At 35.0% G+C, this 19,304-nt stretch overlaps 3 protein-coding genes across 4 annotated transcripts; 2 read left to right on the top strand and 1 right to left on the bottom strand.

Moving 5' to 3' along the window:
- Positions 1–3,681: 3,681 nt before the first annotated feature.
- LOC125203942 (pfkB-like carbohydrate kinase family protein) lies at positions 3,682–6,622 on the top strand. Of its 2 annotated transcripts, none has more exons than XM_048102465.2 (7): positions 3,682–3,970; positions 4,619–4,833; positions 5,222–5,434; positions 5,520–5,717; positions 5,791–5,931; positions 6,061–6,177; positions 6,255–6,622. In XM_048102465.2, exons 1-7 carry the CDS (start codon positions 3,949–3,951, stop codon positions 6,381–6,383), a joined length of 1,035 nt encoding a protein of 344 aa, XP_047958422.1. In that variant the 5' UTR covers positions 3,682–3,948; the 3' UTR covers positions 6,384–6,622. The 2 variants fall into 2 exon arrangements, with proteins under 2 accessions (XP_047958422.1, XP_088918172.1); XM_089062046.1 differs by lacking the exon at positions 3,682–3,970 and adding an exon at positions 3,998–4,016.
- A 2,230-nt stretch (positions 6,623–8,852) lies between these two features.
- LOC125204819 (junctophilin-like protein) lies at positions 8,853–12,677 on the top strand. Its single transcript, XM_048103556.2, has 8 exons — positions 8,853–9,123; positions 9,218–9,249; positions 9,818–9,915; positions 9,997–10,079; positions 10,729–10,806; positions 10,886–10,987; positions 11,337–11,737; positions 11,995–12,677. The coding sequence occupies exons 1-7, from the start codon at positions 9,010–9,012 to the stop codon at positions 11,625–11,627; spliced, it is 798 nt and encodes a 265-aa protein (XP_047959513.1). The 5' UTR covers positions 8,853–9,009; the 3' UTR covers positions 11,628–11,737; positions 11,995–12,677.
- A 2,014-nt stretch (positions 12,678–14,691) lies between these two features.
- Positions 14,692–17,339, bottom strand: LOC125205873 (uncharacterized). Its single transcript, XM_048105043.2, has 4 exons — positions 16,896–17,339; positions 16,741–16,817; positions 15,824–16,666; positions 14,692–15,443 (listed from the first exon to the last, which is right to left on the bottom strand). The coding sequence occupies exons 1-4, from the start codon at positions 17,083–17,085 to the stop codon at positions 14,766–14,768; spliced, it is 1,788 nt and encodes a 595-aa protein (XP_047961000.1). The 5' UTR covers positions 17,086–17,339; the 3' UTR covers positions 14,692–14,765.
- Between the last annotated feature and the right edge of the window lie 1,965 nt (positions 17,340–19,304).

Genomic DNA, 19,304 nt, shown 5'->3' with positions numbered 1-19,304 from the left:
CAATTATATGTATGTTAATATAAAATTGTTAATAAAAGAAAATTAGAGAAAAAATGATTTCATATTTCTAGTAGAAAATGAGATTAAAATTATTACAGAGAATTTTACCTCAAATAAATATTAGTAGTATTAATTTTGGTGGATGAATCAAAACAAAAAAAAAAAGAAAAAAGAAAACTACTAGTACTATTTTTATGGTCGAAAATAAAATTAAATTAAATGGAGAAAATGTTAGAGATAAAAAATAAAATAATGTATAAATTAAATTATAATAAAATTTTCTTTATATTTTATAAATTTTATTTTTTTTTGTGAAATAACATGTATACACGTTTTACAATTGGGCAGTGGTAAAATGTATGATGCCCTTATGTTGGATGCATACTCAATAAAGTGCATATACCATTTGATCCATTTTGTATTCATAAGATAATGCACATAACCGACTAAAAATCGCATATCTATACATATATAAAAGGCGAGTTTTTGCCTTTTCTTGAAATATTTATATGTTTTGTCCTTATACTAAAATATTTATAAGTTATGGACCAATTTGAATATTTTAAGTAACTCTCATGAATATTTATTTAGATATTTTAATGAGCATTTGACTAATTCTTTAAGCACTACCGTGACTCATTGGTGGTTACAAATATTTAAATAAAATAATGAGCATTTAACAAATTTTGTAACATATATTGTCTTGAATTTATAATTTATGATGTTTTAATTCCATGTTCTCTCATGTACTAATTTTGTACCTATAAAAGGCATAGAGTTGTGAATGAAATACACACTAACAAAACATTCTTCATTCTCTCTCAAGCCCTCAACATTTTATTGCACATTTTAGGAACACTGTTTTGCTCGATTTTGAAGCCCCATCAAGTTTATAGGTGCCTAGCACATTTGAGATGCAATATACGTTAGGAGGAATTCGTTTCATCTTTGGGAAAAATACGTCAATCCGAGAGCACTAACCGTGATGTAATTTGTCTTGCGGAAAGAGGGTTTTTCTTGACTAATTTTCATTGTAATTTTCATTGCATTTATTGTTTTTTTTTCTTTAATTACAATAGTTAGAGTACCGCGTGTATATGGTTCCAGAATTTTATCTCTGTATTTCTTACATTTCTTAAAGAGGGAAGAATTGTAACATCCTTAACTCAAACATACATAGTATTTATCTTTATCTTTACACAATTTATTATTTTTAGTAGAGAAATATGATGGATTGTTTTAAACATATTTTTCAAAAATGTCAACACTTAATATAGTCTCTTTATCATTGTCCAAATAATTGTATTTGTCTTAATTTCATTTTAAATATGTTTAATTTAATGTCTTTAAGTGTAAAATGAATTGAGGAGTATATATTTATTGAATTTTTATTATATAGTAGTATATTTTTCCATTTTAAATCTTACTATATAATTATATTGTTTCTTATTTTAATTAATCGATTAAAAATTTAAGAGTGAACTACATAAATGGTACCTGATTTTTATTTTATATCGTTTTTGGTACCCAGTGACAAAAATAACCCTATGTACCAAATATGTGATTTTTTTTCATGGAGGATATTTTTGGAAATTTCCATTAAATAGTACCAAATATGTGATTATTTTTTCTTCTTTTCTTATTTCTCTTTTTCTTCTTTAGTTTCTTCTTCTTTCTTTTTTTTTCATTTTCTTCTTTCGTTTTAGTATTTTATCTTCCTTTCTTTTATCTTTTTTCTCCTTAGTTTATGTTTCTTCTTGCTTCTTTTTTCTTCTTTCTTTTTAGTGGTTTATACATACATCTAATTGCATTCATAATATAAATAAAAACAAAATGCCTAATTAAATTAACTATTTAAAGTAATTAAATCAATTGAATATTTTTTATTAAATTATTTTATACTCATTTTAAGGTTGAAACACCTAACTAAAAATATTCAACTTTTTATTTCATTATGAATACAATTCACAATGTTAAATTTTAATTTTTATTAAGGCTATATTGATTAGTTACTAATTTAATGTAAAATAATAATTATAATTATTACATAATATTATGTGATTCATAATTTATATAATTATACTACAATTATTTATTAATTACTATCAGTTTTTAGTATTATAACAATAATAATCTATATTGATTAGTTACTAATTTAATGTAAAATAATAATAATTATTATTAAATAATATTATGTAATTCGTAATTTATATAATTATACTATAATTATTTATTAATTACTATCAATTTTTAGTATTATAACAATAATAATTAAATATAATTGAATGATATTAAAAATAATATTAATATTAATATTAATATTAATATTGATTAATAATAATAATATAAAGAATTAGGAGAATGAGAGAAGATATTATAATATCACTTTTGGTACTAATTTTATGTTTGCCCAAAATACCCTCTATGATATAAATGGGAAAATATTTGTTTAAAGAGCATTTTGGGAAGAAAATTACATTTTTGGTACCTGATGTCATCAGGTACCAAAAATGTGATTTATAGGTACCAAAAACGATATAAAATAAAGATCGAATACATTTTACGTGCGAAAGTGAAAGATCAAATACCATTTATGTAATTGACTCAAAATCTAAAATCGTATGATAAAAAAATATTCCGTCGTGCATCGCACGTGGGTTAACACTAGTAGTAAAATAAAGAACGACTATTTCGCGTGAGAATTTAATCTAAACTCTTTTAATGTAGTGTGACTCTATTTTGGACATTGTTACTATAATTCTTTTATATAGACGATCATGTATCTTTTAAAATTGAATTGTGAAGTTGGATTCACATCTTATGGATTGTGTCCGTCAGTATTTTGAAATTGCTTTCCAATTTTAAGGACAAATAAGTTGCGATTTTGTACAGTGAAGTGCATACGATCACACGTAAAAAATGTTTCTCTTATTAAACTATAAGGTTGTAAGCTGCCTGCACAAGTAAAGAATAGGAAGTGTACCAAAGACGTGAACCTCTTTTATATATATCCACTCACTTTTTAGGATCCTAATCAAAATTCAAGAGATTGGATAGGAAAAACGAATATAATTAGGAGTTTTATATTATCATAAATTATTTATCATATTTCCAGTCGTTATTAATATTTTCCCCACTGTGCCCCTCATTTACTTGAGGCATAATTGACTAAAATTCATCAATATTTTCTAAATGCAAATATAGTAACATTTATATTTTTAAAGCACTACTTTTAAAAATTATTACTTCAATATATTTATATCTTTTTAGAAATGCAAATAGTATATTAAGAAAGGCATGTATAATATCCAATCGATGATGAAATGTGAATATTATATTTAGAATATATGTTGTATAGCTAAACGGTCGATGATGAAATGTGAACATTATATTAAGAAATGGTGCGATAATAGTAAATTAATATGGAGTACAATTAATCTTGAAAATGAATTATACGGTTGAATTTGTGCTGTATATAAATCTAATCGATGATAGAAATGTGAACATTATATTAAGAAATATTGTAATAATTATAAAAACTGAATTTGTGTAATAATTATAAAAACTAAATGAAAAATCAAATAAAAGACATTGAATATTAAGTAAAAGGATCACAAGTAATGTGCTAAGCGGGAGAAATAGCGAAATTGACGCCCACAGAAAAGTAAGATGAATGAATCTTATTCTTATCTACTCACTTTCCCTGTTTTATACGACGCATTCATATAGCTGATCCTCTTTTATCCATTTTTTTTATACTGGATACCAACATCATAGAATCAAGATCTAGCTCTAGTTCTTTCTCATAGACATAGCCGATAAGACAAAATTGTTTTGTTTTTTTCGCTTTTAACTACGCCATCTAGGCACCAAGTTCCAATCCCACCGCTTTCTCTCTCTGTCGTGCGATATTCTCAAAGCTCACTCCGGCCGCGATACCCGCTTCACATGGCGAAGAAATCCATTTCAGGTTCTTCTTCTTTCGTTGCTATTAACTTGCCTGGATGAATGATGAGGTGGGATTCGGTTCAAGTGTTTTTTTGCTGACTAAACATATGACAAAATTGTGATACTATGATTTCTTGGAACATTTGGGTTTTACTAGTTGATTGTTGAATGAGCTGACAGTTGGATTAGTTTTGAATCTTGACAAAGATATCAACTTTCTTGGATTGTCTTTATGGGTTGTTCTTAGATACCTGTTTTAGATGCATCACAACGTATGGTAAACTTGGCAAAGCTTATCAACTTTCTTGTTTATAAATATGGCATACCTATCAATAAATGAGATTCCGAATTCTTCACATTTATTCTTATTGATAACTCGATTGTGAATAAGCCCATGGGAGTCTCTTCATTTCTATCTTTTGCCTTCAGTAGATTCTGAAAGAGGCAGGGCAACTGGCATTGATTTTGAGTTCCTAGATGACGATGGATCAGTTTTAAAATGTTTTTTGCCTAGAATTAAGAATCTCAAAAATGTGGATCAGAGAATAAATGTCAGTTGTCGTCGTTAGCATGCAATCTTGTTTGGCTCTGTATGTGCTTTGAATTGTCTCTTGTAACTACACAGTTCACTCTTATCGTGCATCCTTGTGACTTGTTCCATGATTTATAGGTGATCTTAGTAGACTTTCCATGAATGGTGAAGGTTCAGTTCAGACAAGTCATCTTGTCGTTTGCTTCGGAGAGATGTTGATAGATTTTGTGCCTACGGTTAGTGGAGTTTCACTTGCTGAAGCTCCTGCCTTTCACAAGGCTCCTGGTGGTGCTCCTGCAAATGTCGCTGTGTGCGTAGCAAAACTAGGAGGTTCTGCTGCCTTTATTGGAAAGGTGCATTTCTCTGCTGCCCCTTTCTCTTGTGTGTGTTTTATTAATAGCTTACTTTCTTCTTCTTTTATCACCAAGAATGTGCTCCTACTAATTAACCATTGTTAGATACGGAATAATAAACATGTTTTGAAGCCTTTTGTAGATGATGACATTGTCTGCTTTGCTCGTAATTTTACTCGAGCAGTTCTCAGTGTACCTTGATGAGATATCAGTAAAGTCTAAGGATTTACCTTTCATGCTCTTTGATCTTCCTTTGTAACACTCCTTTTGAATTCCTTTGTTTCCTTTACTACTCCAATTTCAACATGCTGAATATGGCACACTACTTTTCTTATCAAACTTCACATTTGATTAACTGCATACCTGAAAATCAGTAGTACATTCTCAGGTAGGCAAGGATGAGTTCGGGCAAATGCTTTCTGACATGTTGAAAGAAAACAAAGTTGACAATTCTGGTGTGCGATTCGATCCCTACGCAAGAACTGCTCTGGCATTTGTCACACTCAGAGCAGATGGCGAGCGTGAGTTCATGTTCTACCGCCATCCAAGTGCTGACATGCTTCTCAAGGAGTCAGAGCTTGATCTGAATCTTGTCAATAAGGTTTGATTTTCAAAGCTCAATTTCATTAAGAATGAGGCACACTTGATAGTATGCAGGTACACTGAGTGACAAGTATTTGATGCAGGCGTCCATTTTTCACTATGGGTCAATCAGTTTGATTGATGAACCATGTAGATCGACACATCTTGCTGCCATGCGCATTGCCAAGCAATCCAATAGTATACTTTCTTATGACCCAAATCTTAGATTGGCCTTGTGGCCCTCAGAAGATGCTGCTCGCAAGAATATAATGTCCATATGGAATCAAGCAGATATCATCAAGGTGAATCCTAGAAACTATGTCCCATTTGAGAGGCTCGATGTTCCACCATAACATAATTTATTCAACATCACAGATAAGCGAGGATGAAATCTCATTTCTGACCGATGGTGATAATCCAAATGACGATAAAGTGGTGTTGAAGAAGCTTTTTCATCCCAATCTAAGTCTTTTGCTTGTAAGCGAAGGAAAGGCTGGCTGCAGATATTACACTAAGGTTTGTTTGAGATATTTCATTCAGTCTATTTAGTGATTGTAACTTATACATGAAGTCGAAACAACTGTGTATATACCCCTCTCCTAATCAATTATGGTTTCATTGATATCATTCAAATTTTCTTGACAGCAATTCAAGGGAAAAGTTGCTGGTATCAAAGTCAAAGCTGTTGACACAACTGGTGCTGGTGATGCATTTACTGGAGCGATACTTTATTGTTTAGCTGCAGATTTGAATATTTTGAAGGTAACAAAATGTTCTTATATCCTCATAAGCTGTGATAGCTAAAGACGATATGTGACTGGTGATTTTGCTAATGACAGGACGAGGCGAGGTTGAGGCATGCTCTACTATTCGCAAATGCATGCGGAGCACTCACCGTTACAAAGAGTGGCGCCATTCCTGCTCTGCCCACAAAACCCGAAATTGAAAAAATTATACAGAAAATATGAAGTAGTTGTGGCATTAGTAGCTCTTTCTTGAGAGCTGTTGATGCTAAAATAAACATAATTTTCCATGTATGAGCTGATCAGATGACTTCAAAGGTGAAATTTTGGTCAGAGTAGAAGAATGTAGAAGTTGTATGGGAAAATTTAACTGTCTATGCAGTTTTTGTACTATTCATTTTGATTTGATAATTGTTTTAATCACAGATTGAGTTGATGTCTTTCAGCTCCAGCGGTCTTTTACACATCATCTTTACATTCACATGTCTGGTAAAAAAAATTCACTAAGATTCTTGAAAAATATAGTCATCTGCATCCCCGTCTCTTAACCGTCTCATCTCTTCGCTATTCATGGGCCCCACTGTACTTTTCATCTCATCCCTTAACTAAGAGACAACATCTACATCCCTCCATCTCTTAACTATCTCATTTCTTAACTATTAATTCAATTCCATTTTTTATTTTTATTTCCAACAAATTCAATTAATAAAAACACACTTCATTATATAAAATAAAAATTATAATTTAAAGGTCTAAAAAATAAAAAAATACATAATTAAAATCCTAAGAAAATAAAAATACAATAATTAAAATACTCTAAATTAAATTATAAAAACTACTCCGCCGGCGAATCATCCCCGAAGTCGGCGGTGTACCCAAGTTAGATCGAGTCCGAATACCAAGTTGAGCTTTCAAATGCGCAATTCCGTCCATATGAGCTTCAAATTGGGGAGGACTCATTTTTGAAGTGTCAGCCATCATGGCGACCAGGTACATGGACATTAGGGCGTTCGAGCCCGTGCCGGAGCCGGAGCCCTCGCCCGCATGGCTTGATTCGCCGCGGCCCCTCCCCCTCCCTCTCGCTCTCGCCGCCTTGGTCCCTTGCAGCCGACGCCGTGAACTGGAAGAAGACCCCCCTGCATCATCGCTTGGCGTGCCCTCTTGTGAGGTGTTGCCTTCGCCGCCATCACTAGACGAGTAGTGGCCACGCACTGTGTGCTTTGTGCGTTTTGAGCTCGAGCCCGACTTGACACCTCCAGCCCACCTTTCAAGGTGGTGGACGTGCGACCAAACTTCGACATACTTGAAATCTTTACCGACGTCGTCTTTGAAGACCCGCAACGCCGCTCTCAGAATGTCGGCTCCACTGGCTCCACTTTGGTAATTCGCCTCTTCTGCCCTGTATATCGCGCAAAAATTTTTGACATCTTTGTCGCATCGGTCCCAGTGACTGCGGAGCATCTTCACGTTGCGGGCAAAGGTCTTCTTCGGCCTTCGTGCGTTGTAAACTTCGGTGACTTTTTTCCAGAAGCACAAGTGGGTTTGTTGATTCCCGACGACGGGATCGTACGAGACGCTGATCCAAGCGTCGTACAACGCCAACGTCTCCTTTTCGCTGTATGGATGACGCCCGCCGTCCCCCACAACCTCGTGCTGGTCGCCCTCTTCCTCCTCTTCCTCCTCGGCATTGACGCCGATCCTGCCGGAGCCTCCACCTATTGGCCAATCGGGCAAAGTGCGTTCAGGTGGCAAAAAATTCTCCGGAATTTGGAATAATCCCGGCGATTGCCCGTACCTCTGAAGGGGAGGGACGATAGTATGCATCCACATCATAATGTGGTGTTTGGTACGCCGGCGGAGTCGTCGAGGCTTGGGTGCCCGGCGACGAACCGGGAGTACCCAAAAAGTTGTACATGCTCACCCAATTGTCGAACGAGTTCAAGTCTAACTCGCCAGAGCGCCGCCTACCGCCGCTGCCGGAGCCGCCGTCGCTGCTGGAGTTTCCATCGCCGCACATTTTTTCAACAATTGGAAAGAAAAGAATAGATGAGAGTAGTGTTTGTGTGTAAAATGGTGAATGGAGTATTTATAGAATAATAAAAAATAAAATAATTTTTTAAAAAAAATCGACCGTTTGCTGCAACGGTCATTTGACCGTTTAAAAAAAAATTATTTTTTTCGAATTTTTTGAATTAAAAAAAAAATTATTACGTCATAATTCCGACGCCCACTCGCGGGCCGGCGAGTGGGCGTCATGCCATCGCTTAGCGCGCGCCACGTGGCTCGCCAGCTCGAGGCCGGCCTCTTCCGGACGCGTCGCGCGACGAGTTGTCGCGAGCGTCGCAACACTGTCTCGATGCTGTCTCGTCTCGTTGAGACGAGACCAAGACAGCATCGAGCCGCGACGTGGATATTCTCAGTCTCTTATATTTTTTTGTATAATTAATTATTCTACAAAGGTGTAATTCTCGATAAAAGAAAAATAAAAGGTGTACTTCCATTATATCTTAATTCGAAGAGCAATTGTGTAAATAAGATTTATTTTCTTGACAAAACAAGAAAACTAAACAGATCTGTATTTCTTTTTTCTACATTTTCGATTATTAATATATAATTAATGAATGAATTGTGTGCAACAATGAAGAAAACCTTATTTTTTATACGGAAAGCGTGTTTTTAATTGACTAAAATGAGGTGATATGTGAATGAATTATGCCGGCAATAACTCCTCCGTCCACCATTACTCACTAGTTTTTGCTAAAGAAGAATTAGGCAGTAATTCAGCAGCTTCTCTTTCATTTGAAGTTTTAAGCTCGATTTTGAGAGGCAAATTGGCGTCAGATTGTTTGGCATGTCGACGAATCAGAACCCCTGCCCCAACAGCAATGCGGCTACAGTCTTGCTTCCTGAGATCGGGCCAGATGGCTTGGCCCGAGAATCTCCTATCATAGCTTACACCGAGAAGGTATAGTTCCCGAATTCTGTTTTAGATATCACTGCCACTACAAATCACCAATTACTGTTTTCATTGCTTATTTTGTTTTCAATTTTGGGTTCAGATAATTGAAGAGGAGCAGCTTCAGTTGAGGAAGTACGTTAGCTTAATTTCTCTTTATAAATTTATATTCTGATGTGAATTTAGATTAATGAACACACTGATGATCAAAATTCAAGTCAATCTTTCCCAGTGTTACGTATTTATTGTAATTTAGTGTTGATCCCAGAGATCTCTGAGTGTGTGATGTGATAACTTATCAAGACTTTCCTCTCTGGTGTAGTTTATTTGTGTTTAATATCTAAATCAGTAGTGGCGTGTTAATTATTCATTCGTGGCATGTAATATTTAGATGCATTTATGATCTTCAAGTATTCTTGACGTCCAAACTAAGTTTAATTGGAATGCCAGAGTTTGATTAGATTACCATGCCTATAATGGTTCACATAAAATAATTCATAGCAAGCTTCAGTTCTTGGCTGCAATTGAGTTACCATTGTTCTGTTTATAATTGGAGAGAATTCACAGATATGTATATATATATGCATTTTCATTTCACACTGGATAGAGTCATCGTTTAGCAATTCCTCTCCAGTTATCCCACCACGCAAATATCCATTTCAACTTATCAGGTGTGTATAAAATGAATCATATGTCCGCTCAGGTACATTGAAGAAAACTATTCTAAGATTCGTGACGTTGAACGAGAACTTGCAAACCTCTCAATGGAAATGAAGCTTACTGCCGGTCCAAAGAAAGCTGGTATGTTTTTTGTCAGCAATTACTCAGAATAATTTCGCATGTTCTGTAGTATATAATGTCATTCTTGTCTTACTCTATTAGCACTTGAACACCTACGGAAGAAAATAGAAATGTCAACAGAGAGAATTCGTTTGGCTAAGGTGAAAGAAGAACAAGCTAAAAAGGTATGATTCTTTCTGTAAAGGAGCTGATCTTTGTTATCTATCCAATGTATATATACTAAAAGGTCCAAGACGTGAACTTCTTCATGTACACTTTAAATTACCCACAGGGACATCGTGGATTCTTTCTATCTGTTTGATGTTTCCACTTCTAATTGATTAGTAATATACACATTTATCTTTGTTTTCCACTGAAAAAGAATGAGGTTCAAATACATGGTCAAAGATCATTTGAGATAAACTGATACCTACCTCTGCTGGCATTACTCATCAGACACTAGTTTGTATCTTTTTTAGAAGGTATCTCCAGAATATTAAGCAAACTAAAAATCTGATTTCTTTCATTAGCTTCTTTTGTCAGCTGTTAGTGAGAACTAGAAGTAGTCAGCATAACTCATTCTGTACTTGATTTTTCACTTTTTCCCAGTCATATTCTTCATAAATGGGATGAAAATACATGATAATATTTCTAATCTTCTGTATTTGTGCTATGCTAAGTGGGTCCATTTTTTTACCTGAAAATGTCGTCTTTGGTGTATACTTTATCTAAGATTTTCATTCTTCTCTAACGATGAAGTTTTCTTCTGAAGTTCTCAGATGATCATTTTTACTTCTCTGTGTATTCTCTGATAAACATTCTGCTTATCACTAGGCCTGGGAAGCAGCAGCAAAAGATGTGCAGGATGAGGAAGCAATCAAACAGAAGCTTTGCAATGATCTAAATAATCTGGTATTGATATTTAATGGAAACGGATCATGTTAGTTTATTTGAGTACTTTTATCTCATCTTAAATTATATGCTCTTGCAGGTCCAGGAAAGTAGCAACAGCCAGCTTGCTAGACTGGAGGAACTGAAGCGCCGTATGAAGTCTCTGAACCCAAGTAGATCTTCCAATATACACAAGCCCTCAGTATGATTCACATGTACCTTCATCTCCGATTATTCATATGCACCTAATTTGTGTATGGTTAATGCATTTGGTGATGGTTCATATACTTGGCATTCCCAGTGAACAAATATGACTTACCTCCCTATATCATTTTATCCTATTTGATCATTTGATGTCACATTTCGGATTCCAAAATTTTGAAGTGCAGAAATAATTATTTTTTTACTTATGGTCATACATAACACATTTGTTAATACTTGATCCTCACCCATTCCCTGCGACATAAATCACCGACTAACAAAAATCGAATAACTCTAACTAGGCATTAGTTTAGAAATTTTGACAATTTTCGGCTAATTACAACGTGTAGGAGGGAAATCAAAGGCTGCCACAGGGTAGTACAGTTGAAGTTTCTTCTGCTGCTCAAAGCACATCGGGACCACCTAGTGGAGCTATGGGAACCATAGCTACTGAAGTTAATGCACAGAACTCCATAATAACTGAGCAAAACCGACAGCCTTCTAGCGACAGCGAGGGACGAGGAAAGAAGAAAAGTTCAAACCAAGGAAGAATAAGGGGAATAGGGGCAGTACCTAAGGGCAGAGGGCATGCAGCACCTGGTTGGACTGGAGCTGGTTTTGATGTGGATGGCAGAGGTTGAGAGTGAACACATTCCTTACCAAATTGTGGCGCTCGACTATTTTTTAAGACCCATTTCTCGTTTATTTTATTGGACTAAATCTAGCAGGTTACCTTGACACAAACTAACAGGTTATAATCTCTGTTCTCTTGAATCTCGATCATGTAATATTCGATTTATCTAACATGAATAAACTTGTCCATATTTCACAAATGAAATATTTTGGCACTCCACTTGAAGTGATGAGTATGACCCTCAAGGCCTCAACTATGGACAAGTAGTTAAGCCTTGTTAGTTGTAGATTTGAATTGCAAATTATAATGATTTTTACATGAATGTGAATTTGCTTCAACTTGGGTGATTGATGATCCATTTGTACCTGCCACAGATTTTTCCTGCTGAAGAATGGAAACTGGCAACCATCATTGTTTGAGACTGACAAGTAAGTAATTGATGGTTTAAAATGTGTTACTATATTAAATTGACCCCATCTATTCTATTGATAGCCTAGTTTCACAAAAACAAGAAATTTATTAAAATTGATGGTGCAACATTGAAATGAAGAGAGCTCTTCTTGGATCTCTTTCCCTCATTAATGTGGTAGCCAATTTCTTGTCATATGTTATAATAACCCATGTGCTCCCTCTATTCAAATTCGCATTTAACCCTGCATGTGCACTTTTCCATTTCTCATCTTTTTCCTATCTGGTAAATCATTTCCACCCCCCTCTTTATTTGACTTTTTACATTTATGGCAATTGTATTTCCATCAAATAAATAAATGTGCAACTCATAATTTATCTTTTGAATGTGTGCATAAGCTTCACATATGATGTGCACTTACATGCAATGGATTGGTGATACAAGAAAACACCACAATAAATAAAGTGAGTAAATAGGAAAGAGATAAGTAGAGACTGAATCTGAGATTATTACCTTACAGAGGAATGATAGCTCCCCCTTACGACATGGTGGGTGTCAGTCACACTCACTCATTTGTATGCTTCAATAATACTCCCCCTGCACCCTGTGTTTGTATTATTATTTGATGGAATAAAATATGTTTTTCAATTTTTCATGTTCCACTACGGTCCATTTTATTTTGAAATGAAAGATACTTAGGTACTCCTATATAGTTTATTGTTATAAAAATTAATGTTATGTTGGAGGAAGTACAGAGATAGATGATGATGCCATGGCCCATGGTTGCTGAGGTTATTCAGTGCAAGAAATGATGATATGCTTATTAAATATATTCTCCATGTTTTGTTTCTTCCAATCTGCACTGACACCTACCGGTAGAAACTCTCAGTATATACTATTATTATATACTTACAAATATATAATTAATTATAATTCTGAGATCACTGTGCTTTGTGTCTCTGGTCGGGCTTATCCCCAATTTCAAATTGGTGAGTATCTTCAGCAAATTCAAATCAATAAGAGTATATAGTATGTTTTTTTTTTAAATAATTTTTTTTTAAGAAATTGATGTTTTCTGATAGCAAGTAGCAACCTGGATGTGACTTGTGAATTTAAAAATGAGTACTCATACCTATTTATACGCTTTTTTTTAATAAATAAACTAATTACTCTGTATCAATATAATAATCTAATCGTTTTAAGAAAGAATACATCTTTATTTTGAGATGACAAGATGTTTTGTACTCTCTCTTTCCTTCTATACGATAAAAGGCCCTCCACATGAAAGTAGATTTCATTGCTGGACACAAAAAAGTGAAAAAGTAGGGATTTTTAAATCAGAATTTATTGGGAGAAAATCAACTTTCTATCTTTTCTACTAGAGATTTATTGAGGTTGGACTATATCTGTATATTGGTGCTAGCTCATCTTTCCATAAATTGAGAATCATATGCTCATGATTCTCCATTTTGTGCCCACTTTTTAGGAAAAGTAATTCATAAAAGCACTTGGATAATTTAAGTTCATAAAATTTTCTCAAAACTCATCTATTTTGGTATTTATTTATTTCTCCCAACGTTATTTACTTTTACAGAAACAAACAAATCATTTTGAATCTTTTTTATTAATAAATAGTATGCTGTACTGCTATTGTGCTAGGGTATATATACACATTTCCACGAGCCCCACTTAAGATACTCACATTTGTGTGTATATACGTTGGATGGAAATTTGTGCACTTCTAAATGTTCGATACACATCTTAGCTGAAGTATGTAAAATTTTAATTAGAATGTATTTTCTTAATTAAGTATTCCTACTATATTATTCATGGAGTTTGATTAATGCAGAACTTATTTAAATGCAAAACGCATACCAAAACACGAAAAATCATTGTTAGATAACATTATTGGTTTGTTTTTAATTCATTAATATTTTCTGTGCAATATGTTTAACACGCGAGATGAATGAACTATTACACATATTTTTTTTAGAATGAACTACGAATAAATTACTACTCCCTCTGTCCCGCTTAAGATGATACGTTTTCCTTTTTAGTTTGTCTAATTAAGATGACACATTTCCTTTTTTGGAATCTTTCTCTCTCCAATTAATACACCAACCACTTTTTCTCACTCCAATTAAAATATTAATCTTTCTTTCTCTTTCTATTTTAATACTTATACCTACATCTTCTCTCTCCAATTAAACACTTTAACCAATAACTCTTAAAATCTCGTGTCGGCTAAGGAATGTGTCTCTTAGCCGGGACGGAAGGAGAAATAAACTTCATACTCCCTCCGTCCCAACTTAATTGTCACTCTTGGAGTAGGCACTAGTATTAAGAAATGTAAAGAAAAATTCGTTGGAAAAGTTAGTGGAATGTAGAATCCATTTCTTTATATTAGTTTTATAATAAAATGTGAGTAGGGTGAGTTAGTGGAATGTGAGACCTACTTACCATTTATCTTAAAAATGAAGTGTGAAAATTAAGTTGGAATGGATGGATGGAGTATTACATAACAATGACCTCTATATTATATTTTGCATCGTGTATTTAAAACTAATTTTGCAATTAACACAAACTTATGATTCATAGCTAGGAATTTAATTAAGTACATTAATCATAATTAGTGAGCTTGAGAATTAAAAAAAAGGGAAGATTAAAAAAAACATATGTAGATTTAACAAAAAATTAAAAAAAAAGTAGTTATTGGTAATTTTGTACAACAATCCATTATGCCACGTGGATGATTCCCTGACGTGGAATCTGGTCACGTGCCACCCACCTCCTCTTCCTCTCCGTACGGACTCCGTCCGCCACCGTTTCAATGAGTAACCGCTCCACAATCTCAGCTTCCACCTCACGCACCAACCGCTCCCCTTCCTCCTCAAAATACTCATTCACCTCCGTCTTCCTCAGATCCTTCTCCACCAACAAATCGATATCTTCAAGCACCTGACAGTCCTTCGCCGGAAAATTCCCAATCCTCTCACACAGATCATCGACCAAAGAGAATTGATCCGCCGGAGATTTATGAATCCAGGGCTTGTAATCCAAGTGCGGCCTCAAAATATCAGCCAGGATCTCGTCCACCAGCTGGAATATCAGCTTCCGATTGCAGCGGCGGCTGAGGACGGCGGCGGAGGGGGCAGCGGCGGGGTGGAAGAGCTCGAGGTAGTAAAAAATTGAGGGATCCAATGGGTGGGAAGGGGTGTGCCATTTGCCTAGGGTTAGCGGTGTTAATTTGTCGATTATGCCGGAGCGTTTGAGGATTTTCTGGATGTAGCATCTGTACTCCTCCGCGTTACCGCTGTGTGGCGCGGTGGCGAGTATTTTATCCGGCTGCTTGTACGACCGGCTCGTATCACTAGATAACTGTGTGTTCCTTTTCGATGAAAGAGCATCTGATACCTGCAACCCAAAAAAAACCTAAATTATTTTAAAATATTAATGCAAATAAAAATCATGATAACGACATGTATTTTTGGATTTTCTAGCCTATATTTGTTCTAGCTCCCTCTCATGATTTCCGCGATTTTTATGATTTACTAAATACTCGTCCACTTGTGTTATCGAGTAAAAACATATAAAGAATAAACAAGCAAATGACCCTTTTGACCAGAAAAGCTATGATTTATAACAATTTTGTGATTTAGCATGTAGATTGGGGCCTGAAATTGAGTAGGTGTATTGTATTTTATCGGAAGGTATAATCTTTCCAAAAAAAAGGCTGCAGATATGAACAAGAAAGCCATAAAAAATGGTGAAAGAAAACAGAGAGCCTTGAATACCTGTTTTTGAGGTAGTTTAGTTGCAGGAGGGGAAGGACCTTTCTTGACCGGCACAATTGTGGGACCACTTAAATGAATGAGCTCACTCGACAATGGAGCTTTCTTGGACTTGTTTTTCTTCTTCGCTGCCGGCGATCGGACAAATGGCTCTTCTTTCTTGTTTCTGATGGCTTGATGGCTTGTTTTTGGGCCTATTTTCACCCTGTTTCCCTTGTTAGGCTTAGGCTTGGACGGTGGTGGCGGATTAGTGTCGGAAGAGGTTGAATTTCTTGGACTTTTGTTGGTGTCTGAAATCCTCAACTTGGGCGATGATTGCTTGGTATCGTTGGAGTTCTTCTTGGAGAGTTTGATGATGAGATTTTGATCTCTTCGGATTTCGTCTCTGTTTGTGTTGGTGATGTCGACGAGCCCCACTCTTCTGCTCACGCTCTCTTTAACTTGCTTCAAAATCTGTTTCGCGTAATGTCCCGGGCTTCTGTTCTCATCTTGCTGCTGCTGCTGCTGTCGGAATCTGGACCTTGGGCTTTTGAATTCATCGTTTGTGTTGTTGCTGTTCTCCTTGTTTATCTGCAGGGAGAGGCGGTGGTACTCCATTCTGGGCGTCTCCGGCAGAGAGCGAGCGCCGACTTTGATGTCGTCGTCGTAGAAGCATCTGGTTTGGTTGAGATGGGATTTTGGTGGGGGTTTGGAATTGGGACAGGAGAATGAAGGGGAGGTGGTGTTGCTTTCTGGAAGCAAATCCAGCCCCATTAGCCTGGCTACAAGATTTGGGGTCTTGGTTGAGGGTGAATCAATGCTCTCGGAATCCTCTTTTCTTGAAATCGTTTTGATCTGTATCCCACCCTGATGGAAACTTACAATTTCAGCTCATGAATTGGAAACTCACATTTCATTTCTATAGTATTAGTAGTACTTACTGGGAAATTTAAATTCTCTTGTTGTTTAATGGGGGGCGCCTCCTCCAGCTCCATGCTGTTTCTTGGCGCCTCCACTCCTGCATGGTGGACACAAATATTAGTACTCCTACTATGTGGTGAGAAAGAGAAAGAGAGAAAAAGATTATAAGTGGTACCTTTAAGTTGAAATGTGGTGGCTTCTTGTTGAAGAAAAGGATGTTGGTGATTGAGAGGGAGGTGGTGGTGCATATCGAAGAGCTGAAAAACGGCACACATGCAGCCGGCAGAGGTGCTCTCCTCCTGCTTGGCCCTCCGCCTTCTGGAGGAGGAGGCGCCGCCAATCCAGTAAAGCCACTCTCTGCCCATGGATGAATGAGACAAGCGCTGAAAGTGAGGAAGAGAGGGAGGGGGAGCGCAGTGGTGATGGAGATACTCACTTAAAAAGATGCATATGGTAATGAAACAGTTAATTATTTTAGATGGGGGGGCCTCAGTCTCTCTGTTTGGTGGTCTTGGGAATAGGAAGGATGACGAAATGACCACGCTCTCTTTCTTGGATTTTTATTTGTAGAGATGCATCAATATTGTGTGTGTGTGTGTGTCATGTGCGTGTGCCATAATTTTTAAGGATTGGGTCGGGATCTGCAATATTATCAATATGGAGTATATGTATATGCCACACCACAACCACCACCACATTTCTTTACAATAATAATTTTTCAAATTTCCCCACTACATGACCGTTAATAAGTCAGTGTTTCCAATCTAATCTATTTGAATCTGGTGTATATCTTAATATATTGGACACACACAATCTAATTAATGTAATCACACCACAAGAAAAGCTGTTAATACCTCCCTGCTCTATATTTTTTCTTTATTTTTAATGTGAGCATTGGTTTAATTGAATTCAAGACTCAAAAATTAGCTTATATTTTCCAACACACGACCTTTTCTGAAATGGAGTAATCAATAGCTTATAAATAAACTTCCACTCATTCTCCCTAAGCTTTTTTGCTCACGGGGTCTGATTAACAAATTATTTATCTATAATATTCTAATGTGTTGTTTGGCTTCGAGACTCAGATTTTATTGTTCAAATAACATAATACTACTTGACGTCAAATCCAAAGAGTATGAACATTTACTCTAAATCCAAAGAGTACGAACATTTAGTTTGACACAAGTTTTAATATATAATTAGAAAAGTAAAAGAGATAGAGTGAATACGTTTTTAAAGTATTGTTAGTGGAGAATGTGTCTCACCTTATTAGAGAGAAAAAAATTACAAAATTAGAAAGTTCATACTACTACTTTTCAGGAATGGAGGGAGTAGTGCATATTACTACAGAGTAATAAAATACTACTCTCTCCGTTTTCTAAAAATAAAAACCTTTTTTTTTGGGCAATTTTCTTAAAATAGAAACACTCTATTTTAGAAAAGTTATTTTTCTATGAGATGAGATCTATTTTTCATTAACACACTTTTTCTTTCTATCTCTTTCTTTTTATCAATTTCGCATTGAAACTTATGTCATTTTGAAAATTATATTTTTAGGAAGAGTAATAATAAACAACCAAATTTTGTACAACCAAAATAAGATTATGTTAATAATTTTTGATGTATTAATTATATATTAAAATTATAAATATAGTAAGTGGACAAGTTAAAAAGACTTATTAGCCTTTAACCTCATTTTTTATATTTATATTTGAATTTCCTTTCTATTGTTTTCAAAATTTGAATTAAAATATGCACTAATTACATTTATGGTTTTAAAAATATAAAAAATATTATACAAAAATCAGAAATATATGACTATAATATTATGCATTTCTATGTACTATATATGCATTCAAATATTTTAATTAAACGTATAAATAAACCTATTTTTTATCAAATAAACTAATTTTTTATTATATAAAATTTGATCACATAGATAGCAGTATGTCCCATCATGAGAGTCGTGTGGTGTGAGGTGCGATGTGATCGAGCATTGGCGATCCACCGTCCCATTTGATAGGCCATAGCTGCTAACATTTAGAATTTCTGTAGGACCACTGTTCCATTTCCCTACCATTTATTCCTTTTTTAAATTTATTACTAAGATTACTTTACATATGTGCAATCCCCGCCCTTATTTATGAGTACATAGCAGCTTTCGAGTAGCCCCGTTGGGCAATCCCAAAATTTGAACGATTAGGGTTATGTCGAAAATTTCTAACCTGATCAAATTATAGTTTGATCATCGCACTTGATAAACTCACAATCCAAATAAAATTGATCCGAAATCCCTTTTACTGATCGGATTAATATTCTTTACATAACATAAAAAGCTGCTTTTCGAGCCATTTTTTCTTTACTTTCTCTTTAACTACCAAGGCTTCATAACTCATAAAGGTGTAAATGGAGATAAATCTACATAAGTTATATAAAAAATCTTTGAGAGACAAACGAGCATAGTATTTACGACACATTAAAAGATTGAAACACATATGTGTTTTTAATTAGGTTTGAATTGGAGCATTTTTTTTACTAGTACTCCATATTCTTTTGTGTTTTAAGTGAAGAGAGAATAAGATAA

This window comes from Salvia hispanica, chromosome 6 (assembly GCF_029641045.1).
Source record: "Salvia hispanica isolate PSC_SH4W2 chromosome 6, Shi_PSC_v1, whole genome shotgun sequence".
In the NCBI taxonomy this organism is placed as follows: domain Eukaryota; kingdom Viridiplantae; phylum Streptophyta; class Magnoliopsida; order Lamiales; family Lamiaceae; genus Salvia; species Salvia hispanica.
The sequence above is the reverse complement of the archived record's forward strand: the minus strand, read 5'-3'. Positions and strand labels throughout refer to the sequence as shown.

Bases quoted from the DNA above. Each gene is read 5' to 3' on its own strand.
- LOC125205873 (XM_048105043.2), bottom strand. From the start codon at position 17,085: ATGGGCAGAGAGTGGCTTTACTGGATTGGCGGCGCCTCCTCCTCCAGA. The intron at 16,818-16,895 runs GTACCACTTATA...TCCACCATGCAG, and splicing joins CACCACATTTCAACTTAAAG to GAGTGGAGGCGCCAAGAAAC. The intron at 15,444-15,823 runs GTATTCAAGGCT...TTTGGGTTGCAG, and splicing joins CTAAACTACCTCAAAAACAG to GTATCAGATGCTCTTTCATC.
- LOC125203942 (XM_048102465.2), top strand. From the start codon at position 3,949: ATGGCGAAGAAATCCATTTCAG. The intron at 3,971-4,618 runs GTTCTTCTTCTT...CATGATTTATAG, and splicing joins GGCGAAGAAATCCATTTCAG to GTGATCTTAGTAGACTTTCC. The intron at 5,932-6,060 runs GTTTGTTTGAGA...TTTTCTTGACAG, and splicing joins GCTGCAGATATTACACTAAG to CAATTCAAGGGAAAAGTTGC.
- LOC125204819 (XM_048103556.2), top strand. From the start codon at position 9,010: ATGTCGACGAATCAGAACCCCTGCCCCAACAGCAATGCGGCTACAGTC. The intron at 9,250-9,817 runs GTACGTTAGCTT...ATGTCCGCTCAG, and splicing joins GAGCAGCTTCAGTTGAGGAA to GTACATTGAAGAAAACTATT. The intron at 10,080-10,728 runs GTATGATTCTTT...GCTTATCACTAG, and splicing joins AAGAAGAACAAGCTAAAAAG to GCCTGGGAAGCAGCAGCAAA.